Source organism: Daucus carota, chromosome 1 (genome assembly GCF_001625215.2).
Source record: "Daucus carota subsp. sativus chromosome 1, DH1 v3.0, whole genome shotgun sequence".
In the NCBI taxonomy this organism is placed as follows: Eukaryota; Viridiplantae; Streptophyta; class Magnoliopsida; order Apiales; family Apiaceae; genus Daucus; species Daucus carota.
Window position 1 is genome coordinate 45,720,331 of NC_030381.2, and position 21,268 is coordinate 45,741,598.

Consider the following 21,268-nt stretch of genomic DNA (forward strand, 5'->3'; position numbering starts at 1 on the left):
TACCCTACTGATAAAATTGTAAGAAGAAGGGAAGAGAGGTGGATGAGAAACATGAATTCAGATAATACATTACTCGTAAAATAAGCTACAATGACACAGATACTTCAAGATTAATCAAAAGAAAACAAGCAAACCGCATTTTCAGATGACAAGAGTGATCATATGCTCGTTTTATTGGTCTACTTAAATTTAGGTGCAGAAAAACGTAAAATTGAACTCACAGCTATATAGAGTAATTATTTGGAAACTTACTATGACGAATTTACTGCTACGAGGCAAAAAATTTTTGGCAAAAGGCTTTATGTTCACACATTTACACAAATATTGCAAACCATCCCCAAGTCCATACCAGATACTGCTTAAACTCCTTGCTCTGACTTTCTAGTCAATAAAAATCCCACCTATTTCAAATAACCTGGAAACTTTCTTAGGCCTGACTTGTGAGGAAGGGTTTCGAATTGCATTATATAATTATGATATTCATTCGGGGTTTCTAATGCATACTGATATGCCTCGAATTAATTTTCTGGATACTAGTATATGCATGTGAGTCTGTCCAACATCGATGATCGGATGCAAGGAAATGATAACATGGTACAGAATCTCATAATGTCAAGCACAACAATTACCTTGATCTTTTTGCTTCTCAATATTTCCTGGTTTCCAGTCAGTTCTTCTTTGAACCAAGAAGGACTTTCTCTACTGTCTTGGTTTTCCACTTTTAACACTTCACCTTCTGCAAGTTTCTTCTCTTCATGGGATTCAACAAGTCAAAATCCATGTAAATGGGATTTCATCTTATGTTCTAGCAGTGGCCTTGTTTCAGAAATCGAAATTACTTCTGTTAATCTTTCCACCAACTTCCCCACTCAATTCTTATCGTTCAAGTTTCTTACCAGCCTTGTCCTTTCAAATGGAAACCTCACTGGAGAAATACCCTCATCCATCGGAAAGTTGTCTTCCCTGATGTTCCTGGACCTCAGTTTTAATGCTCTAACCGGTAGAATACCACCTGAAATTGGAAGCTTGAAGGAGCTGCAACATCTGATATTGAATTCAAATTCCCTTATAGGTGAAATACCTAAAAATATTGGGAACTGCTCAGAGCTTCGACAACTGGAATTGTTTGATAATCAGCTTTCTGGGGAAATCCCTAAATCAGTAGCTCAATTGTCCTATTTGGAAATTTTTCGAGCTGGTGGAAACTCAGGAATAAATGGAGAGATCCCTCTGGAGATTTCAAACTGCAGACAGTTAACGTTCCTCGGGCTTGCTGATACTGGAATCTCTGGAGAGATTCCTTACACTTTGGGAGAACTAAAGAATCTCAGGACTATATCACTTTATACAGCAAATCTCACTGGCAAGATCCCACCAGAAATTGCTAATTGCTCTGCTCTGGAAAATTTGTTTCTTTATCAAAACCAGATTTCAGGGGAAATTCCAACTGAGCTAGGATTACTCAAAAATCTCAGAAGGGTATTATTGTGGAAGAACAATTTAAGTGGACCCATTCCAGCAACTCTTGGAAACTGCTCAGAACTAACAGTAATTGATTTCTCCATTAATTCTCTAACTGGCGAGCTTCCTCAGTTCCATGCAAGTTTATATGCACTGGAGGAGCTTCTTTTGTCCGAGAACCAAATTTCTGGCCACATTCCACCTGCTTTTGGCAACTTCTCTGGATTGAAGCATATAGAGTTGGATAACAATAACATTTCGGGCGAGATTCCACCTGAAATTGGTAATTTAAAGGATATTATTACGTTCTTTGCCTGGAAGAATCAGCTCAATGGAATCATACCTACCGAGTTGGGAAATTGTGTAAAACTTCAAGCATTGGATCTTTCGCACAATTTCCTGACCGGGTCCATTCCAAAATCTCTCTTCAATATCAATAACTTAACGAAATTGTTGTTGATATCCAACAAGCTTTCTGGCAGGCTTCCAGCTGATATTGGCAACTGCACCAGCTTGGCCCGTTTGCGTCTGGGATCAAACATGTTAGATGGTCAAATTCCCACTGAAATTGGGCTTTTGCAGAATTTACGTTATCTTGAATTGTCACAAAATCAGTTTACAGGATATATTCCGCCACAAATTGGTAACTGCTTGCAGCTAGAAATGGTTGATTTACATGAGAATAAGCTAGAAGGTGAGATTCCTGATTCCCTGGGCTCTCTTGCAATGCTTAATGTTTTAGATCTTTCGATGAACAGATTATCAGGCAGAACTCCAAATAATCTGGGAAAGCTCGCCTCGTTGAACAAACTTGTATTAAGTGGAAACCGCATTACTGGTGTGATTCCCAAGTCACTTGGACTCTGCAAGGATTTGCAGCTGTTGGATATGAGCTGCAATAGGCTGACTGGCTCAATACCTGATGAGATTGGTCACTTGCAAGCCTTAGATATCTTGTGTAATCTGAGTTGGAATTCTCTAACAGGACAAGTCCCTGACAGCTTCTCAAATTTATCCAAGCTTGCAAACTTGGATCTCTCTCACAACATGTTAACAGGAAGCTTGAGAGCACTAGGGAACCTCGACACTCTTGTATCTCTGAATGTTTCATTCAACGATTTCTCAGGCTCCATTCCTGACACCAAGTTCTTCCAGGGTCTTCCTGACACTGTTTTCCTCAACAACCAAAGGCTCTGCACCAACAGAAACAGTTGTTTTACAAGCGAAAGACACCACACAAGAAATTCTACAAAAATTCAGATCCTCATTATTTTACTTGGTGTACTTATCGCGATGACCATCTTCACTACTGTAGTAATTTTATTCATTAGAGCTCATGGAGCCAAGATGATTGATAAAGAAAGTGGGATAGAGTGGAATCTTACCCCATACCAAAAGCTAAGCTTCAGTCTGAATGATATCATAGGAAAGCTCTCAGAGTCTAATATTGTGGGAAAGGGGGGTTCAGGAATAGTTTATCGAGTTGATACTCCAATGCAACAGTCTATTGCAGTAAAAAAATTAAGGCCAGAAAAGAACGGTGAACATAGCCAGAGAGACTTGTTTTCTGCAGAAGTTACAACACTGGGATCAATTAGGCATAAGAATATAGTAAGGCTTCTGGGAAGTTGCAGCAATGGAAAAACTAATTTGTTATTATTCGATTACATAAGTAATGGAAGTTTGGCCGGGTTACTCCATGAGAGCAGAATACACTTAGACTGGGATGCAAGGTATCAAATCATACTAGGAGCTGCTTCAGGTTTAGCTTACCTTCACCATGATTGTTTTCCGCCTATTATCCATCGTGATATCAAGACCAATAACATCTTGGTAGGACCACAGTTTGAAGCTTTTCTTGCTGATTTTGGACTAGCAAAGCTTGTATCTTCTACAGACTGCTCATTAGCTTCCAATGCCATTGCAGGCTCATATGGGTACATAGCTCCAGGTAAGTACTTTTTACATAACTAACTTTTTGTATATGTTAAATATTCATATGCAATCAGGATCCTTCATAGATTTATCTTATAGTTCACTAGTTGTTTTGTCATTGTCTAGAACAAAATCATAAGTGGTGACCTATAATATTATGTATGCACTGAAGTTTCCCTAAAATTGCAGAATATGGGTACAGTATGAGAATTTCAGAAAAGAGTGATGTCTACAGTTATGGAGTTGTGCTACTAGAAGTCCTAACAGGGATGGAACCTATGGATCGACGGATTCCAGAAGGTGGCCACATTGTTAGTTGGGTAAACCAAGAGCTGAGACTGAAGCAGAGGGAATTCAACTCAATTCTTGATCAAGAATTACTTTTGCAGTCTGGCACACAGATCCAGGAGATGCTTCAAGTACTTGGAGTGGCACTTTTATGTGTTAATCCATGCCCGGAAGAACGACCCACAATGAAAGATGTTACAATAATGCTCAAAGAACTGAGGGAAGAAACTGGTGATTATGTTAAATAAAATGTACATAGTGAAGGATCAGCATCAACACACTGTTCTAAGTTATCTAGATCATGTCAAACTCTAATGAGATCACTTCTCATTAATAATAAGCAATCAAACCCAACAATCAAATTTCACAACAAACAATCCACCCTTGCAAATAAACAAATACAAAAAAAATCATCAATTTTCCAATACTAAATACACTTCATCTACATATTCAAGCCTAGCTATCTCTAAGTATACACTCATATTACACTCATTTAAAAGCAAGCACATTCAGTAAACATGCATCATCTACTCTCAAGTATGCATAGCTCATCTTCAAAGAAAAATAAAACAATCCAAAGCAATGTGAGGATTATTTATATCCTCATGATCAGCAGGCAGCTCTTCTCCAACCTGATGAGAACTGTACTCTTCATTCATTCGATTTACGCCAACATATTTACTCGATACATTTTTTGGACTACTTGTAATTCGGGAAATACTTTCCTTCCCACCTGCATTATAATTAAAGCGCAAATTTTCCTTTAAATCACAGGGCTGTCGCTTGTATATAGGCGTTTGATTGAGCAAAGTGGCCTTGTAGTTGTAATTTTCACCATTAAATCTTCGTGTTGGGGACGGGGATCTAATAATTCTACTTGGCGTACTCCCTCTCTCAGGCGGCTCTTTTCTGAAACTCTTCTGTCGTGTAAGATTTGGAGAATTTGCGCGTGACCTCTTCTTTGCCTTGTTGCTTGATTGCCTTGGAGTTGCCACAATTGGTTTACCTTGTATCGTAAAATTATTCCTCAATTTTGTTTTGTTAGGCTTTGGATTTTGATCAAAAAGCCTATCAGTCTTGCCTTTAATCACTTGTGGATTTTCCTTGACGCATGACCTTAAGTAGTCATTCGAAAAAATCGGCCTCTCCTTAGGACAAATAATTGAAGAAGAAAAAGACGATGATGACGACAATGATGCATTGCTGCTGCTAGTACTATTAGTACTAGTGGCACAATAAAACGAGGAAAACGACGAAGCTGAAGTGGAAGACGTTGGAGACAATGGAGAATGATAAGGAGGTTTCGGAGTCTCGGGGAGAGGCGGGGGAGTACAAAGAGAACAGGGAGCTTGTGAGATGACAAGCTTATCTTGAACAATACTTTCGGTTTGTTGTTGATGGGATTTTTTGTTGGAATTGAATTTGCTAATGCATGAGCCCATGTCTGTTTATGAAGAAAAGATAAAGAAACGAGAGGTTTTTGAGTTTTAGCTAATGATCCATAGGCATTTCTTGCAAGTGAATGATGGAAACTAGTTGTTGGTTTGTGTATAAAGGCAGAAAGGGAAAGGTGTGGTCAGTGGTCTGGTGGCTTTTGCTTTTGTTCATACTCTTTTTTTCGGATATTTGAATTTAGTTGCCGGGGGAGTGTATGTCCGTTATGTAACGGTTGATTACATGAAGAAAATTTTATGGATTTCTCAGAGGGAAAAAATCTCTTGAGTGATGATTGCCTTTAGTTTTTCTCCCCACACCATAATTTGGTGGGCTTGCTAAAAGGTTTCATTTCTAACGGATATATCGTAGGTTTGATAAATACCGTATTTTTACATTTAGTGGCTTTATAAAGAGTTAAATATTATCGATGTATAATCAGTTACCTTCTTAATTTGAATTTTGATTACTTTTATTAAGTTCCAAATATTCAAAGTAGTCATTAATGATGACTCTATTGTGCCTTTGATGGCTCTATTGTGCCTTTGATGGCTTTTTGTTCCGGTTATGGATGCCACTTTTATGGCTAATTGACCAATTTGATGATCATTAGATTTAATATATTTAATTATTGTTCAAACCTTTGTTTTTATTCCTCACTAAAATTTTAATTTTATGTGTCTAACCAAAGGATTTTCCTTTGGTTAGAAATTAACTTATATTTCTATATTATTTTATTGTCTATCTATTTTTGATATATATATTTTTTTGTTTTGTTTTGTTTTATTAGATTTTCTATTTTTACTTTAATTAAATTTATATGTGTGTAATTGTTGTATGTTGATTTATGTTTTGGTTGTTTTGTCTTTTCAGGATACTCTGGTGCCACGGGTAGGGGAGAGCATGGGTCGGTTCGGTTCGGTTTCGGGATAAAACCGGAACCGCAACCATATATCCTCGGTTTTTAAAATCGAAAACCGCAACCGCCGGTTCGGATTCGGTTTCGATTTCGGTTTGAAAAGCTCGGTTCGGTTATAAACGGTTCGGTTTCGGTTACAAAACCGACAATTATAAAATTGAAAAATAATACGGAGACAAATTGAAGTGCGCGCAATCCGGAAACAATAATCAATCAATGTATTATGAACTTGACAAACAGTGAAGCAGAAGATATAAGTATATATCAATATTGAACTTGTTCACCATCTATTAGTAGATAAATGAAAACAAGTTCCTGCTCTTATTCCATCTCTAAACACAGAAAACACAGCATAAAAGACAGTTCACTTTCTCTTTCTGCTAATTCTTATAATTAAAACCAAAACATTTACTTATTTATATTACTAACTCGCCATCATTGAGACAATGGTATCCATAAAAAGTTGTATGATAGAGTCAAAAAGCTTGTGACCTCTCCTGTGATAGCAGTAGTTGAAGTTTCCACCAATTTTGAAGAAATCCAGGGCTAGACTAACCATCCATGATATATATTTTATATATATAACATTTATTATTTAATTATTATTTTAATAATCGGTTCGGTTCGGTTTTTATCGGTTCGGTTGGGAGGTATAACCGTAACCGAACCATTTAAATCGGATCGGTTTTTAATTTTTCGGTTTCGGTTTCGGATCGGTTATATCCGGATCGGTTTTCTCCGGTTTTATCCGGTTTCGGTTCGGTTTCGGTTTGGATTCGGTTTTTTGCTCAGCCCTAGCCACGGGACTTATGGGTTTTCCTTTCTTATTCATTTTAGCTTTATTGTCTAAGCGTCCGGAGTTATGCTTGCATGACTTTCGGTTAGATGATAAACTTTCTTGAAAGAAAGAAATCACGGATGCGGTTTATTGTATTTCGATACAATTCATCTACGATTATGTAGACCTTAAAAAAAAAAAAAAAAAAAAAAAAAAATAAAATATTATCGATGTGTTTCTTCGTTTAATATTCCTTTTGGTGCTTTGGTCGATAAGAATGGAATATGGGAATATATATACAAGTTTCTACTCTAATATTTTTTAAAATATAACTAAATATAATATAACAAAAGAGAATAGAAAGGATCGTGGGCTTGGAGATCAATCCGAGAATAATTTCGGTAGGCATAATACAATCGGAATAAGGTCTATTGGGATCAAAGTTGGAGCCAAGTTTACATTTTTTGGATTTTCGAGAACATGTCGAGACTTTGATGTGACTCGAATAGACCGAGATAAATTGTGTAAGATCGGGGTGGTTCCGGCGGCTGAATGATGATGGTCAGGGCCTCAGTGTGGCTTGAATAGACTCGGTATCGATTGAGTGAGTCGAGATGATCCATAGTAGAGAATGTCAGAATGATATGCGATAAATGTAATTTAATCTGGGTAATTTCCATGAATGAATTTTATATCTAGTTATATTCCAAATGATTTCAGCATTTGTCTATATATATGCAGTGGTGTTACATAGCATATCCTTCTATAAAGATTTCCTAACATATGATAATAAAAATAATATATATGTATATATGTAAAATTCTTTTTACGAAATATAATTACGTTTTTTAATTAGTAAATTAAAAAATGAAATTAAACTATTTTTTCTAATCCAAGAATCATTGAAAATTATGTAATATTGCGACATTATTTTCTACACTAGAATCATTATAATATTTAGAAAATAAAATTATTCTACAAAGAATCTGAAAATCAAACTTTTTTATTCAAATTTTAAAATTAAATTGAATATATATATATATATAATCACATTTTATGTGTATTTAATTTTGTTATATGAAAAAATTAATTATTTGTGATAGGATGTCACGGTACTAGGTAAATAAAGGGTTTTCTTTCAAATCTTGGTATATCTATGCTAAACTATAATAATTTAATTATGGATAATTTGTTGGTTCGATATTTTTGAATATTTTTAAATTATATTTTTAATCATTTTCTAAAAAAAATTAAAAAAATTATATAAATAATGAAAGACAGAACAACATGTTTCTTCTTACGTGTTATGTTTTATGAAAAATATGAACCATCATATAACTCTTGTTAACTATAATATGTTATAATATGTTTTATTTCAATACAAACACGAACCATCATTTCACTCTTACCGACTTTAACGTGTTTTACTCCAATAATGTCAATGCCAATATTATATAAATAATAATTTTTTTCTTACAAATGAAAAAATATGTTTTAAAATTAATCAAAATTACATTAAGATATATTAATACAATGTAAATATTTACACATAAATTATAAAAAAATTATTGTTTATACTAGCCCTTTATAATATAAAATAATATTTTAAAGCTAAATCTCTAATATCAAGTATAATCAATCGGTTAATAATATTTAATCAAATTTGAATATATTATCATAGAATTTGTCATGTAAAATAAATGTGGGCATACCTAATCACTAGTAAAATAACATTAATATTTAAATTATAATAATAAATATTAAATATTGAAATATAAACTCCTCCATACGAGCACAGGTTTAAGAATAGTATACTATATATAATAGAAGGGAGCGGTACAATAATAATGTTAATAATTTATAATGCTAGCATGTACTATAATAGAACAGAACGAGTTAAACTACAGGTTTTGATGGAGATCGAAACGAATACTTTCTTTTAAAAAAATTAGTGATTTCATATATTCTTCCTTTCTTTGATTCATTCGCCCTACGTGATCATCTACTTTCTATCCCAGCGGAGAAGACTCTAGTCGAACAAGTCAAAAGTGATTTTGGTCACAGAAATGGGAGAACTTGTATATAATATTCCAACTGCATGGTATATCATGAGATGTTCCGCTATCATAGTCCATAATTAATTCATTTGAAATCATCTTCTTGTATATGATTCGAGCTACATGGTACCATGAGATGTTTCGTTATCTTAGTTCAAAATTTAGTTGATCATCATGCCAATTCTTGGTTCATTATTATCTCACCAGCTCTTTTAAGAGTTTGAAATTTGTTAAGAGAAGATGGGTGTTCACTCTGTACATGTGCTTAACTATTAAAAAGAAGAGGAATTAATTAGTTGATCATGCGAGATTAAGACCAACTAAGCAATCATATAGATCGCAAAAAGCATGCTTTGATATTATGAATATATTTGCAGTCCCGACCGGAATTAGGCAAGAAAAAGTCGGACTTCCATGAAAAAAGTATCGAAAACAATCGAGCTAGATATAATATTAAGATATTTTCTCTGATTAAGTTTTAATGATCCATATCCATACAAATACGTGATTGAACATTTGAGCTATCCCCAGCATCCTCAAACAGTTTTCTGAACACCGAGAACTAAACAATTTCACTTTTTCTGGTAAAATTATAAGTTTGATTATAGATAATGCCACTTGCACATAATAGTCCTCCAGAAGAGGAGCCCTTGAGAGATTACATGAGAATCCAGCCCTACAAGGCCCCCACCCCACACAAAGACATCTAGAATATGCATTAGAAACAAAACATACAGTAGCTAGCTAGAAAACAACAAAACCCAAACTATACTACCAGATTACTGTGAAGCAAAAGGATCTGTGACCCTGGCCCTGGAGATTCAACACAAACATCATCTAGCAATCTTCCACTCACCCTCTTGCACCACATCATCATGTACTTGTGTCCATCATTATTCCCATATCCATGGAAGCCCAACTCACCAGCAATATAAACAGTCATATCGTGATGAAATACAGTAACGGAACTACAGTACATAGGAACCAGCGGATATATATAGGCCCAGATTTATTCAGTATTCTGTAGCTCCGTCAAGATACGTACGTTTAATATAAGTACATAAATAGTTCAAATTACGTGAATACCAGTACCCATGACAGACAGTCGACAATTAATTCACGGGCTTACACAAAATAGTCTTGAGCACAGTTCCTCTCCTCGGAAGCTGCACTGGCTTATCAAGCAACCTGGACCGGCCTGCCGTCTGGCCAGATCCATTCTGCCTGCCGCCACCCGAATTCTCCCCAGCAGATGATCCATTGTTATTGTTGTTGCTCCCCCCTCCATTGCCACCTGCTTGATCATCCATGATTATACAGTACTCTGGTTAGTGGGGTTTTCTAAGGCTTATTTATAGGATAAGAACAAGGATTGAATTATAGGTGAAGAATTCAATGGGCGTGCATTATTTCAGTTTTCTAATGGGGTGGTAGGGTTTTCAATTGTGTAGGGAATCTATCACATGCAGATGTGTGCCCACTAGTGTTGTGTGGAAGCCCACATCTCGCACGCTAACTTAAGTTTAAACCATGTAATCCAACCATCCAATCTTATATATAATTACGTCACATGCTATACGTCACCTGTGACGTGTACAATACCCACTTCACTGTCGTCTAGCGTTTTGCTTCTATTATAAGTATGCACAGTTTTTCAACACATTCCTATTGAATCTAGCTACCCTTGTTATTTTAAGGCATGGGACTGGTCGCAACTAGTCTGCTGCTAAACGATTGGGTGTTTCTTGGTGGATTTGATTGGAGAAACTGGCTTGGGAATCAGATCAGTCGAGTAGTTTAGCGGTAACCGGATCGGTGGATGTTAAATTTAGTCTAAATTAAATAAATTTGATAAAATGGTATATTATAAACAGTTTTTTTTGACACATTTCTATTGAATATGCCTCATATATCTTTTTATCATGGGACTAGTCGCAACTAGTAATTTCTTCCGAATTGACGAGTCCTTTTCCTTATCGGAGACAGATTAGTCGACTAACTAACCAGATCAATAAATATAAAATTTGTTTAAATTATAGACTCTATAATAAGTTTGTTTCGAATTTCTAACTAGTAGATGTATAGTATTCTCCCATATGTTATTAAGATATTTTGTCCATCTCGATGACATTTTTAAGATTTTCAGAGTTGTCTTGAACATCGTTGCACTTTGTATTCGGAGTGGTCATTCAAACATGGGGGATTCTGTAAAGTGCCACTCAGCGTTACTTGGCCGACAAAGAATAGCCATTTTCCTGTAAATGTAGACAATTTGTCGCGCTAAATGAGGATGACAATTGGATAATTTTTTTGGGGAAGAGGTGTAGACATATTCAATCTAGTTGTTAAATATCTTTTCCGAAATTAAATAATATCTGAATTATGTTTGGGTAAATTTGAAATAAATACGTATTTTCATGTTCTTTTAATAAATAAATGACTCATTTCTTAAAAAAATAAGGTAAGAGAAACCGGATTATAAAAATATAACTAAATATTAATGGCAATTTTTAAAAAATGGGTTGATGTTACAAAATAATGTAAGGATTATAGTAATTAGATTTGCAAACTGTCAAAAAATATATATAGATACTCAATATTTATTTGAGTCAAAATTAAGGGATGACAAACTGTAATTAACGGTTAAACTATGGGAGCAAGTGGTCGACTAAAGTGTTTGTACAGGGAAGAGGAGGAAAATGCTCATTTCGATCTAACTTGCAGCTGAATTTGTATGATAGACGATAGTATAGGTTTAAGAAAAAGTACAGAAACATGTAAATTTATTGATAACAATAATTAGGATACAGAAGTAGTATCATACAAATACAAGCAATCAACAGTGCTTAACTACAAATATGTTTAATTGTATATATATGTATGCGACAACAACTTAAGTACATGCAATGAAAGGAATAAAGAAGACATCAGTTTTTAGTCTGTCTTGTAATCGATGTAATTTTGTAGGGCACTCTTTTTCCCCTTTGAGTTTTTTTCCCATAGGGTTTTTACTCTTGAGGGGTTTTAACGAGGCCCTTTTTTTGTGAGTTATGTTGTCTAAGCTTCCGGAGTATTTACATACTTTCGGTTAGATGATATACCTTCTTGGATGAAGGAAACTCTGTCCATCCGGATATTGTATCTTCCAATCTTGGTATAATACAACCGTTTTATGACCAAAAAAAAAAATTACATGCAATGATAAAGAGGAATGATATGTTAATTATAGTATAATACACACATAAGCAGGTTGTAGTTTGCTAATTATAGAAATATCATGAATCATCCTGACCGTCCTTTTTAGTTTCGTCATTGTTCTTGTTCTTGCTTGAAGAAAAAGAGCCAACTATTTTCTCGGCCATCATTTTCTTCACAGATTTCTTCTTTTTAGGAAACACGCTTCCGGTCTTGGCTTTGAGCCCTTCCCAGCTCTCACTCGCTCCATCCCCGAAAGCATCTTTATCGGCCATATCTGTGCTTGTATATTCTTCTCCCTCGGCTACTAAAAAAATTATTTCTCTAGGCAAATATATTTTGAAGGCTTTTGTTTTGCTAAATGCAGCTGTGCCTTTTGAGTTGTCGTTGTGAATAATATATATAGGGGTGTGGAGAAGTTATGTGTTCCATTACGAGTTCAAAAATGTGTGTGAATGAAGATGTAGTTTATGATCAGTGTAGTGTTTGTTCGCGTGTGTGTAATGTGTAGTAGAGAGATTATTATTTGTGTAGGAGAGTGAGAATGCCAACTTCTTAGTGTGGGAGACTGCCGCCCTTTTATCAGTCTATATGTAACCACACCAAAATGTGTGTGTGTGTCAGTGTGTGAGATTTGGAGCTTGTAATATTGTTACAGAGCTACATTTTCGTGTGTGGTGCATGGATGTCTATACTTTAATACTATTCTAGAGCTCTATATTATCTTGACATGTATCAATTAAAAATATATTATCTCGACATGTATTAACTAAAAAATATGATGTTTTATGTATTAATTTATAAATATTTTTGGCTGCCCACTTATTAGAGTTATATGGTTGCCAACAAGTTGGCAACTTTCTCGTATAGTGAAATCACATATATTTTCTCAAAAGTGTATACTCCCTCCGTCCTAATTTATCTGTCTTGATTGATTTTTTATAGTTAAATTAATCAAAGTTTGATTAATAACTTACGTTATCTTTACAATCGAAAAAATATAAACAAGTTCGAAAATATATGTAAATGAACATGTAGTGCGTGTTGATTAATGTAGTTTCTCTGTCCGTGTGTGTGATATGTGTAGTAGAGGAATTAGAGAGATTATTTGTTTCCGAGAGTGATATTGCAGACTCCTTTACGCGGGACTTGGGAGAGTTTTTGAAACCACATTTGAGTGTGTTACTGGGGCCTTGTGATATTTAAGTTTTTCGAATTTTTCCGAATCCCATTTTTTAATCTAAATATATGTATGTTCAAATGCAAAATCACAAATGTGATCTGAGTTCTCGGTAGTTGATCAATTTGTATATATCATCATTTGACTTCTATGATTTGGGGAAAGGATCGGATTGAATTTTTCAATATTTATATTCAAATTTATATCTTTTGACATGATTCATTTGGACCCCGAAAATTGAGACCTAATATGATCTTATGGATTTTGGATCAGTTCACATTTTATTCAAAATCCGAAAAGTTGGACATGTAATAAAATCCGTACCTAGACTCAGTTATATATGTTACATAGAAACTACACTATATCTAGATATTAACGTATCATTAAATATTTATTTTTAAAAATCCTATAAAATATATGACTACTACTACTGATGAGTTTGCATAACAATTCCAAAAGGGATGCAGATGAACATGTAGTTTACGATCGATGAAGTGTTTGTGCGCGTGTGTAATCGTAGTGTCGTAGGGGCAATACGGGATATTATTTATGTGTTTGTTGTTAATTAAGCATTCAATTTTAGTGTTATATATGTTTATTATAAAATTTATGTCTTTAACTTGATTGATTTATTAAATATAATATAATAACTAATTAAATAAATATTAAATATTTATTTTAAGATTAAATAATTGAATATAATATTATAAAATATAATATATAAATAGTAATTTGGATTAAATTTTTGAATTAGATTCGGGTCAATTGATATTCAAATTCGGATATTTGTGCCGGAGATAGTCTTTGATCCTCATTGGCCTGGTTAGTCGGTCCTTACAAAGTTGGAACACCTTGATCCTCTTTGGCCTGGTTAGTCAGTCCTTACAAAGTTGGAGTACTCTTGCCCAAATATTAAACTGACAAATTATAGGGTCGTTTGGCTGTACTTAAAAGAAGTGATTTATTGCTTAAAATAGAGAAGTGGATTAGAATGGAGAAGTTGGTTTGGACTTATAAGTTATTATAAGTGTTTGGATACCATGACTTATAAGTTATTTAAGTGTTTGGATAACTTAACTTATAACTTAGTATAATTTTGTAAATTTGTAATATAATAATTTGTTTCTTTTAAAAAATAAATTATAATAATATATTATCTTTTATTATTAATACATGAAATATTTTGCAGATACAAATTTTAAACTCTACAATAAAAGGAAAAAAATTAATAAATGCAGATCATACAAGTAAAAACGTAAATTATTTATTTAATACTAGTCAAGTATTCTTCTCTAGCAGCTATAAGATTCACAATTGTTCACCAAACAAGAATAGAAGAGTGTGCAATATGAGATGGTGAGATGTGAGCAGTTTGTGATCATACCATAACAAAGTTATTTAATTATCCTCGGCACAATGTAACGCTCAGGAAGCAGCCTTAACAATTGAAAGAGGTCGAAAGAAGCTAAATCCCCAAAAAAGCCAGGATGCGAAGCTTTCTTTCTTAGGCTTTTTAACTTTAATTAAGTGTTTCGTAGAAGTTGCTAAACGGACCTGAAATAAGAGGAAGTGGGCTTCTCCTCCATAAGCACCTTACCCAAACACCCACTAACCACTATATATATATAATTTTATATATAAGAAGTTATTCGCTAGTATTTTATATTCTAATTTTATGTAAAAATGAAGTTCATAAAAGTCTATATAAATGTGCAATTTTGGTCTCAAATATGGTTACCAAATTTATATATGCTTTAAGAATGTAATAAAATGTCATATTAGCATAAACAAATTCATTAATTTGTCATCATAAGTTTCATAAAACTTAAAACTAAAAAATAACAATTCTAACAAATACATGTTACCAAATATATATTTGACAAATGAGAAAACAAGAGATTGTATTTTATTTACATATGACATGGACTTCTGGTTTTCTTGTGTTTTGAAATTCCTGAGATTTGCTAAAAATCACCGCCTCCTGTCTATCGATCCTTTACCCCTTGATTAGAAGTTCGGAGCTTCGTGATGTTCTTGGATTTGTCTCGGTCATGGATATTTGATATAGAAGCATATTTATTTATAATAACGCTTCTTCTAAACGAAGCCATAGTAGACCTCTGAGATTCCAAAGCAGGAGAACTTACACCGGACTCCTCTGGTTCATTCTCTGCAAAAAAAAAAAAAATCACTAATCACGTATCTGCAAATGGAAAGTAATAAATGGGACATAAAAATATAATTAAATATATATTCAGTACGAAAATACTAAATTATTTCATAGGTATGTTTCATATAAAATAAATTATTGTAAATAAGTAAATATCATGAACTTATTAAAGAAAAGCATAAATTATACACACAAAAATATCACCATGATTATATTATCAGATTACCTTCGTAGTCTTGGATACCGATCTGAATTCTTTTTGGGGTATCATCTTCATTGTTTACTGCAAATTTTTCATCAATGTATGAATCAAAATAAAAATAAATTACGTAACTTGTAATAAAAGAAAATGTAAATTTTGAATACATTTGATGAAATCTCATTGTATTCAAGGAGTCAAAGATTTGGTGGGAATTCCAGATCGAATAAGCAACTTATCAAAATATGGTGCAGAAAAGCCCAAATCAATATGATGAATATCATTCCGGAATTAACATTCATGATAAAGCATATCAAAATGTTTTAACTTTATCAAATATCAACATATCCTGACAAAAAAAAACATATATTTATATGATCGAAATCTTATATGACCATTTTTCATTTGATTAGATCGATTTTATCGTTCCGTATTTGTAAGTGTTGATAATATATGTTATTTGGGGATTGAAAACTTTCTTTTAAAGTATTTATATCCGTTCACAATTCATCATATATAAACGCATAAAATTTACATATACTAACCAAATTTGTAAAATAAATTAATTAATCTTACCAGTTTATCCTGACTAGACAAAAGTTCATAAGAACGGAGAAACTTGGTTAAAGCTCTATCATCGAAAATATCAAATCGCATATATTTGTGCACTAATCACATGGATGATTACCGTTTAAATATAATGTTATGGCATCTCTAGAATTTTCTGTATTAATTGCTTAATCATAAAATAATATCAAATTATTTAATAGATTTAATTGTATATTATACAATGACATCTCGAATCTTCAATATATTGGACTTGCCCAATCTTCCATATATTGGGCTTGTAAAGTCATTTCTAATCGATATCTATTCGACCTACTCATATGACATACATTAGTTATAGTACTAATCTACTTGTTAATATTAATATAATTTTTTTTAAAAAAAATTCATATTGATACAATTCTACAACAATCTAAGTTCATGATTATAATTTTAACTATCGATCCTGTAAGTTCGTGCCTTGCACGGACCTACAACTTATTTTATTGTTTTTTATATATTAACTATTTGGGTTGATTCGATTTATTTTTAAAATGTAGCCAACCAATATAGTTATTACCATCGAAGCACGATGTCATAAGGTTAAACAACGTTTACAAAATGCCTTACAAATTCAATTTAACCAATTAATTATAGTCAATCCCGTAGAAGATGCTCTTAATACTTAAGTATTTATGAAATACACTCATAGCTCAACTTAAATATTTTCAAAATACGTGCATAACTTCTTTGTCAGTCACTTATATCATACTAATGTATTATTTCTTTATCAATTATTTTTAGATCTCTTCAAATTAAAATCTTTAATAATTAACATTCTCAAAAATGTGAATTCTTATAATCACAAATTAAGTTATGGCACTCTAAACATGCACAGTATATCTTTTTATTTGAAACCTACATAATATCTGAACAACTATAAAAAGTTATGAACAAAAGTCTGTCATATATTTAATACATAAAAATTAAAAATAATTGACGATTCAGAAAATATATTATAACAGTCTGGATAAAAATTATTTTCTTGTCAAGAATTGCAATAAATAATTTCTCAAATTTTGTACCATATCGATGGTTTTGATTGCGTTATTATGTTCATATGATGATTAGTGTAGGTGAACCAATCATATATTATTGACTAAATTTTGAGAAAAGAATTTAGAAAGGAGTACTTAGCATTTCCAACAATAAAAAAAATAATCTCCCTATTTTAAAATACATGTCCATTTTAGAAAAAAAATAAAGTTTGTTTCGAAATACTTTTTCACTTCAATTTTCAATATAAATTTTTATTTTCAAGATCAACCATATGCCGAATATTATGTTCAATTAATGACTTAGTGCGACTCTTTTTTTTTTAAATCTATTTTTCTAAAGTTATGTGATTTTTAGAAAGTGGACATGTGATCTGAAACGGAGAAGGTACTAGGTATCTAATTTTTTTTTATCAAATACTAATTGTCAATTGATTTCACTCACGTCAATAATAACATAACCTTACATGCACAAAATCATCCGATTAAAATCAGAAAAATTGAAACGAAATCCTGCTATCTAACATAATTTTTATTTAAAACTAATTAAAAGTGATAAGGATATTTGTCAAAAAGATGGGTGTAATAATCGAAAAAGAGAATAATAATGGAGGGGACAGCGATAGGAATGTGTATGTTATAGTATGTACAAGTAATAAACACCACAAGAAGGAGAAGAAAAGAGAAGAGATCTGTGGTGAACTTTGTACATTATATCCCAAGAGATGAACGTAGAGGAAGAGATTGATCGACTCAGAGAAGAAATTCAGCGTCTGGGCAAAATCCAAGCTGATGGTTCTTACAAGGTCAACATTAATCCTAATTCAATTCACTTTTTTTTTTTTATATATATTTATGATATATAGAGATCTTCACTCTTGCATAGCCAGTGTTTTGTGATCTTTATCACTCTTGCTTGTGAATGAGTGTAGCCGTATGAGCTGTGATTTGCATTTGTGGATCTGAATTAATACCGCTATATATTTTGCAAATCTGAGTGCATCACTTGAGTATCGTTTTTGTGTTTCTTTTTCATATTTTTTTTCCTATTCTTGTGTTCTGACTTATCATGAATTTTATTTATATTACGTTGCTGTTAATACACAATTATGCTTCCTTTGTCTAGTTTTCACTTCATTTCATGGATCCATTATATGATTAGTACATAGTGGCTGATCCACTAATGTTGTGTTTGGTTGGGGTTAATAAACTTGGAAGGAACGAAATGAAATTTGAACTATGTCATGGGCAATTGTTTATAAATTTTATTTGTTCCGCCATTCCATTCTTTATACCCTATGTTAGAGATCACACCTCCAATATGGGAAGGAATGCTCCATTCCCTTATATGTTGTGTTTGGTTGGGGTGAATGAAAATGGAGGGAATGGAATGAGATTTGAACTATAATTTAGTTGAATGTATAATAATTTCATTCCTTCCACCATTCAATTCCTACCACCCTTAACTAGATCTCAAGCCCTCCATTTTGTGAAGGAATGCTTCATTCCTTATCATACCTATTTTCTACCCAAATCTTATCATATAAAAGTTGCCCTCACTCATTTTTTTAAAAGTTCTCCCTCCTACACTCTATTATTTTCTTTTATTTATACTCATTTCATTCCATTCCATTCCATTCATCCCAACCAAACACAACATACTCAATTTCTTTCCAAAACTCATTGTAACAATTTTGCACTTACTCAATTTTTTTCAAAACTTCCCTCCTAGCGCTATTATTTTCATTTATTTTTAGTCATTTCATTCGATTCCATTCCATTCTCCCTCACCAAACACTACATAAGAATCTGAGGGGTTCTTTCGAGTACCCTGAGTTCTGAATGTTTTTTTTTTGTAATTAATAAAAATTTAGCTATGTAGGAATAGGCGCATAGTCATGTACATAAGTCTATCTGGCATTTAGGAAACAGGTAGCTTCATTTTGATTGACAAGGATTAAGGAGTGAGTGTTGTATCAATTTTTATTGAAGTAATTGCTAAACATTTTAGTTTAGCCATCCAGCATTCTAGCTGTTTGATAAAATGTGTAAAACACTACTGCGCTTTTACTTGTTCTACTTACATACTACCCCTGGTTTCTTCCATACTATTTTCAATTATTTTTTAGCATTTTCTTTTTCTTATTGAGACAAGCAATGTATACTTCGATATATGCAAATTTACCAGCACAAAATCTCTATCTTTTATAAATTTGTGTTTGTATTTTTCTGTGGTCCTGTAGATGCAGGAATTGCTCTTTTTATTACTATAATGTTTGGTATTGTAACTATCATGTTGTTGCTGTTTTCTGACGACTCTTTAAGTATGTATTAAATATCTTGGAGTCCCCTTACTGTAATTTTAGCTTCGCCACTGTTAGTGCATACATCTATATTAAGAAAACCTCCTTGTTGGTAAGTTGGTAAACTGTATGAGGAGCTCGGACGACTCATATAAATTGCAAAAATATATTTCTTTGTTAAACCCACAAACACCATCCAACAATATTATAGCCTCCAAGTTGCAAGAAAATCACAACTCATTTCTCACCAAATAGATAGGAGGAGGTAGCTAACCTCATGTTATTCAGAGTTCTTCACGGATCAAGCAATTTGTTTTATCATTATATCATAACATGTATTTTTTTGGTTGAGGACTTGAGGTAACGTTGAAAGTTTATCTACTTCTCTCATATCCATTTAGCTGTGCTAAGAACTTATTATATATATGGAAGATGGGGGGTGAGAGAGCGGGAAATTGATTGTACTCTTCTGCTCTGTGCATAGTAGTTCAACCATGTAATCTTGTCTGATGAACATAAAAAATCTCAACTTCCTGTGCAAAGCTAATACTTCCCATTTCCCAAATCTTTTGTGTGTTTACTGTATTTCTCCCTATAGAATCGTCATAACGAACATTTGTTTTGCTACTTTTGAAGGTTACGTTTGGTGTACTATTCAATGATGATAGGTGCGCAAATATTTTTGAAGCACTAGTCGGGACCCTACGGGCTGCCAAAAGACGCAAAGTTTTGACATATGATGGTGAATTACTATTGCAAGGTGTTCATGATAATGTTGAAATTATTCTTAAACCCACTACAACAGTTGCAGCAGCTTAAGGTCGCAAAATGATGGAAGTGTTATAAACTGTAATTCTTGTTTCAAGCCTTGTCAGGAATTCAATATATTACATTTATGTTATGTATAAGTTGTGCTGAACCTTCGTCTAAACACAACATTGTGTAGTGTGCAATTATATATAGACTCTTCTGAGCAAAGATTGACCAGCGTGTGGTCCATATACTAAACTCTGATGATTATTAGTCTAGGGCAGGATTTCACTTGGAAGTTCTTAAATCCTGTTACATCACCTGTCATGAATGATATTTTCAAATCACAATGTCTAACTTCCAAGTCTAAGACTAGTGAATTCTCAATTACAATGCACAGTGGGAGGCATTGTTAGATTTAATGTTCTTTTTCTACTTAGGTTAGACTTAGGGGTGATCGCGGTGCGGGCGGTGCGGTTTTTATCTAAAACCGCAAACCAAACCGCATATGCGGTTTGGTTGAAAATTCAAACCGCAACCGCACCGCGCTAGGATAAAAACCGCGTAAACCACACCACAAAAATGCGGTGCGGTATAGTGCGGTTTATACGGTTTGCACATTCAAGAATAAATATGTTTAGTTGAAATTATGAAAAAAAAATTATATATATGAGAATGAAAAAAAAAACTACAATAAATTTTATATGATATTTATCATTTGAGAGTTACAACTACTAAAAGATATAAACAAAAGTGTAAATAAAATAATAGTGAGTAGTAATAGACATATAATAATAGAGTTAAATTCAATGAAGTCCACATCTCATTGGAGTCTTCAAGTCTATATATGTTCTACGAGTAAAATATGGTTTAAAATTTTCGAACACCAAGGGAACAAGATTGAGGACTCCAAACCCATGATAAATTTTTTTTTTTGGGCGGGGGCGGTCCATGGAATTGTCAGGAAACAGGCTGCATATATTCTTGCACAAGATTGC

The 21,268-nt window shown here is 33.1% G+C and overlaps 3 protein-coding genes across 3 annotated transcripts; 2 read left to right on the forward strand and 1 right to left on the reverse strand.

Moving 5' to 3' along the window:
* The first annotated feature begins 262 nt into the window (after positions 1-262).
* Positions 263-4,024, forward strand: LOC108209844 (LRR receptor-like serine/threonine-protein kinase RGI2). The gene is made up of 2 exons (XM_017380997.2): positions 263-3,412; positions 3,586-4,024. The coding sequence occupies exons 1-2, from the start codon at positions 541-543 to the stop codon at positions 3,930-3,932; spliced, it is 3,219 nt and encodes a 1,072-aa protein (XP_017236486.1). The 5' UTR covers positions 263-540; the 3' UTR covers positions 3,933-4,024.
* A 214-nt stretch (positions 4,025-4,238) lies between these two features.
* Positions 4,239-5,126, reverse strand: LOC108209854 (uncharacterized). Its single transcript, XM_017381010.2, has one exon. The coding sequence runs from the start codon at positions 5,124-5,126 to the stop codon at positions 4,239-4,241; it is 888 nt and encodes a 295-aa protein (XP_017236499.1).
* A 12,718-nt stretch (positions 5,127-17,844) lies between these two features.
* LOC108204313 (costars family protein) lies at positions 17,845-20,498 on the forward strand. The gene is made up of 2 exons (XM_017373691.2): positions 17,845-18,023; positions 20,157-20,498. Exons 1-2 carry the CDS (start codon positions 17,943-17,945, stop codon positions 20,337-20,339), a joined length of 264 nt encoding a protein of 87 aa, XP_017229180.1. The 5' UTR covers positions 17,845-17,942; the 3' UTR covers positions 20,340-20,498.
* The last annotated feature ends 770 nt before the right edge of the window (positions 20,499-21,268 follow it).

Coding starts and splice junctions, on each gene's coding strand:
- LOC108209854 (XM_017381010.2), bottom strand. CDS start 5,126: ATGGGCTCATGCATTAGCAAATTCAATTCCAACAAAAAATCCCATCAA.
- LOC108204313 (XM_017373691.2), top strand. CDS start 17,943: ATGAACGTAGAGGAAGAGATTGATCGACTCAGAGAAGAAATTCAGCGT. Junction 18,024..20,156: donor AAGCTGATGGTTCTTACAAG/GTCAACATTAAT, acceptor CTACTTTTGAAG/GTTACGTTTGGTGTACTATT.
- LOC108209844 (XM_017380997.2), top strand. CDS start 541: ATGCATGTGAGTCTGTCCAACATCGATGATCGGATGCAAGGAAATGAT. Junction 3,413..3,585: donor ATATGGGTACATAGCTCCAG/GTAAGTACTTTT, acceptor CTAAAATTGCAG/AATATGGGTACAGTATGAGA.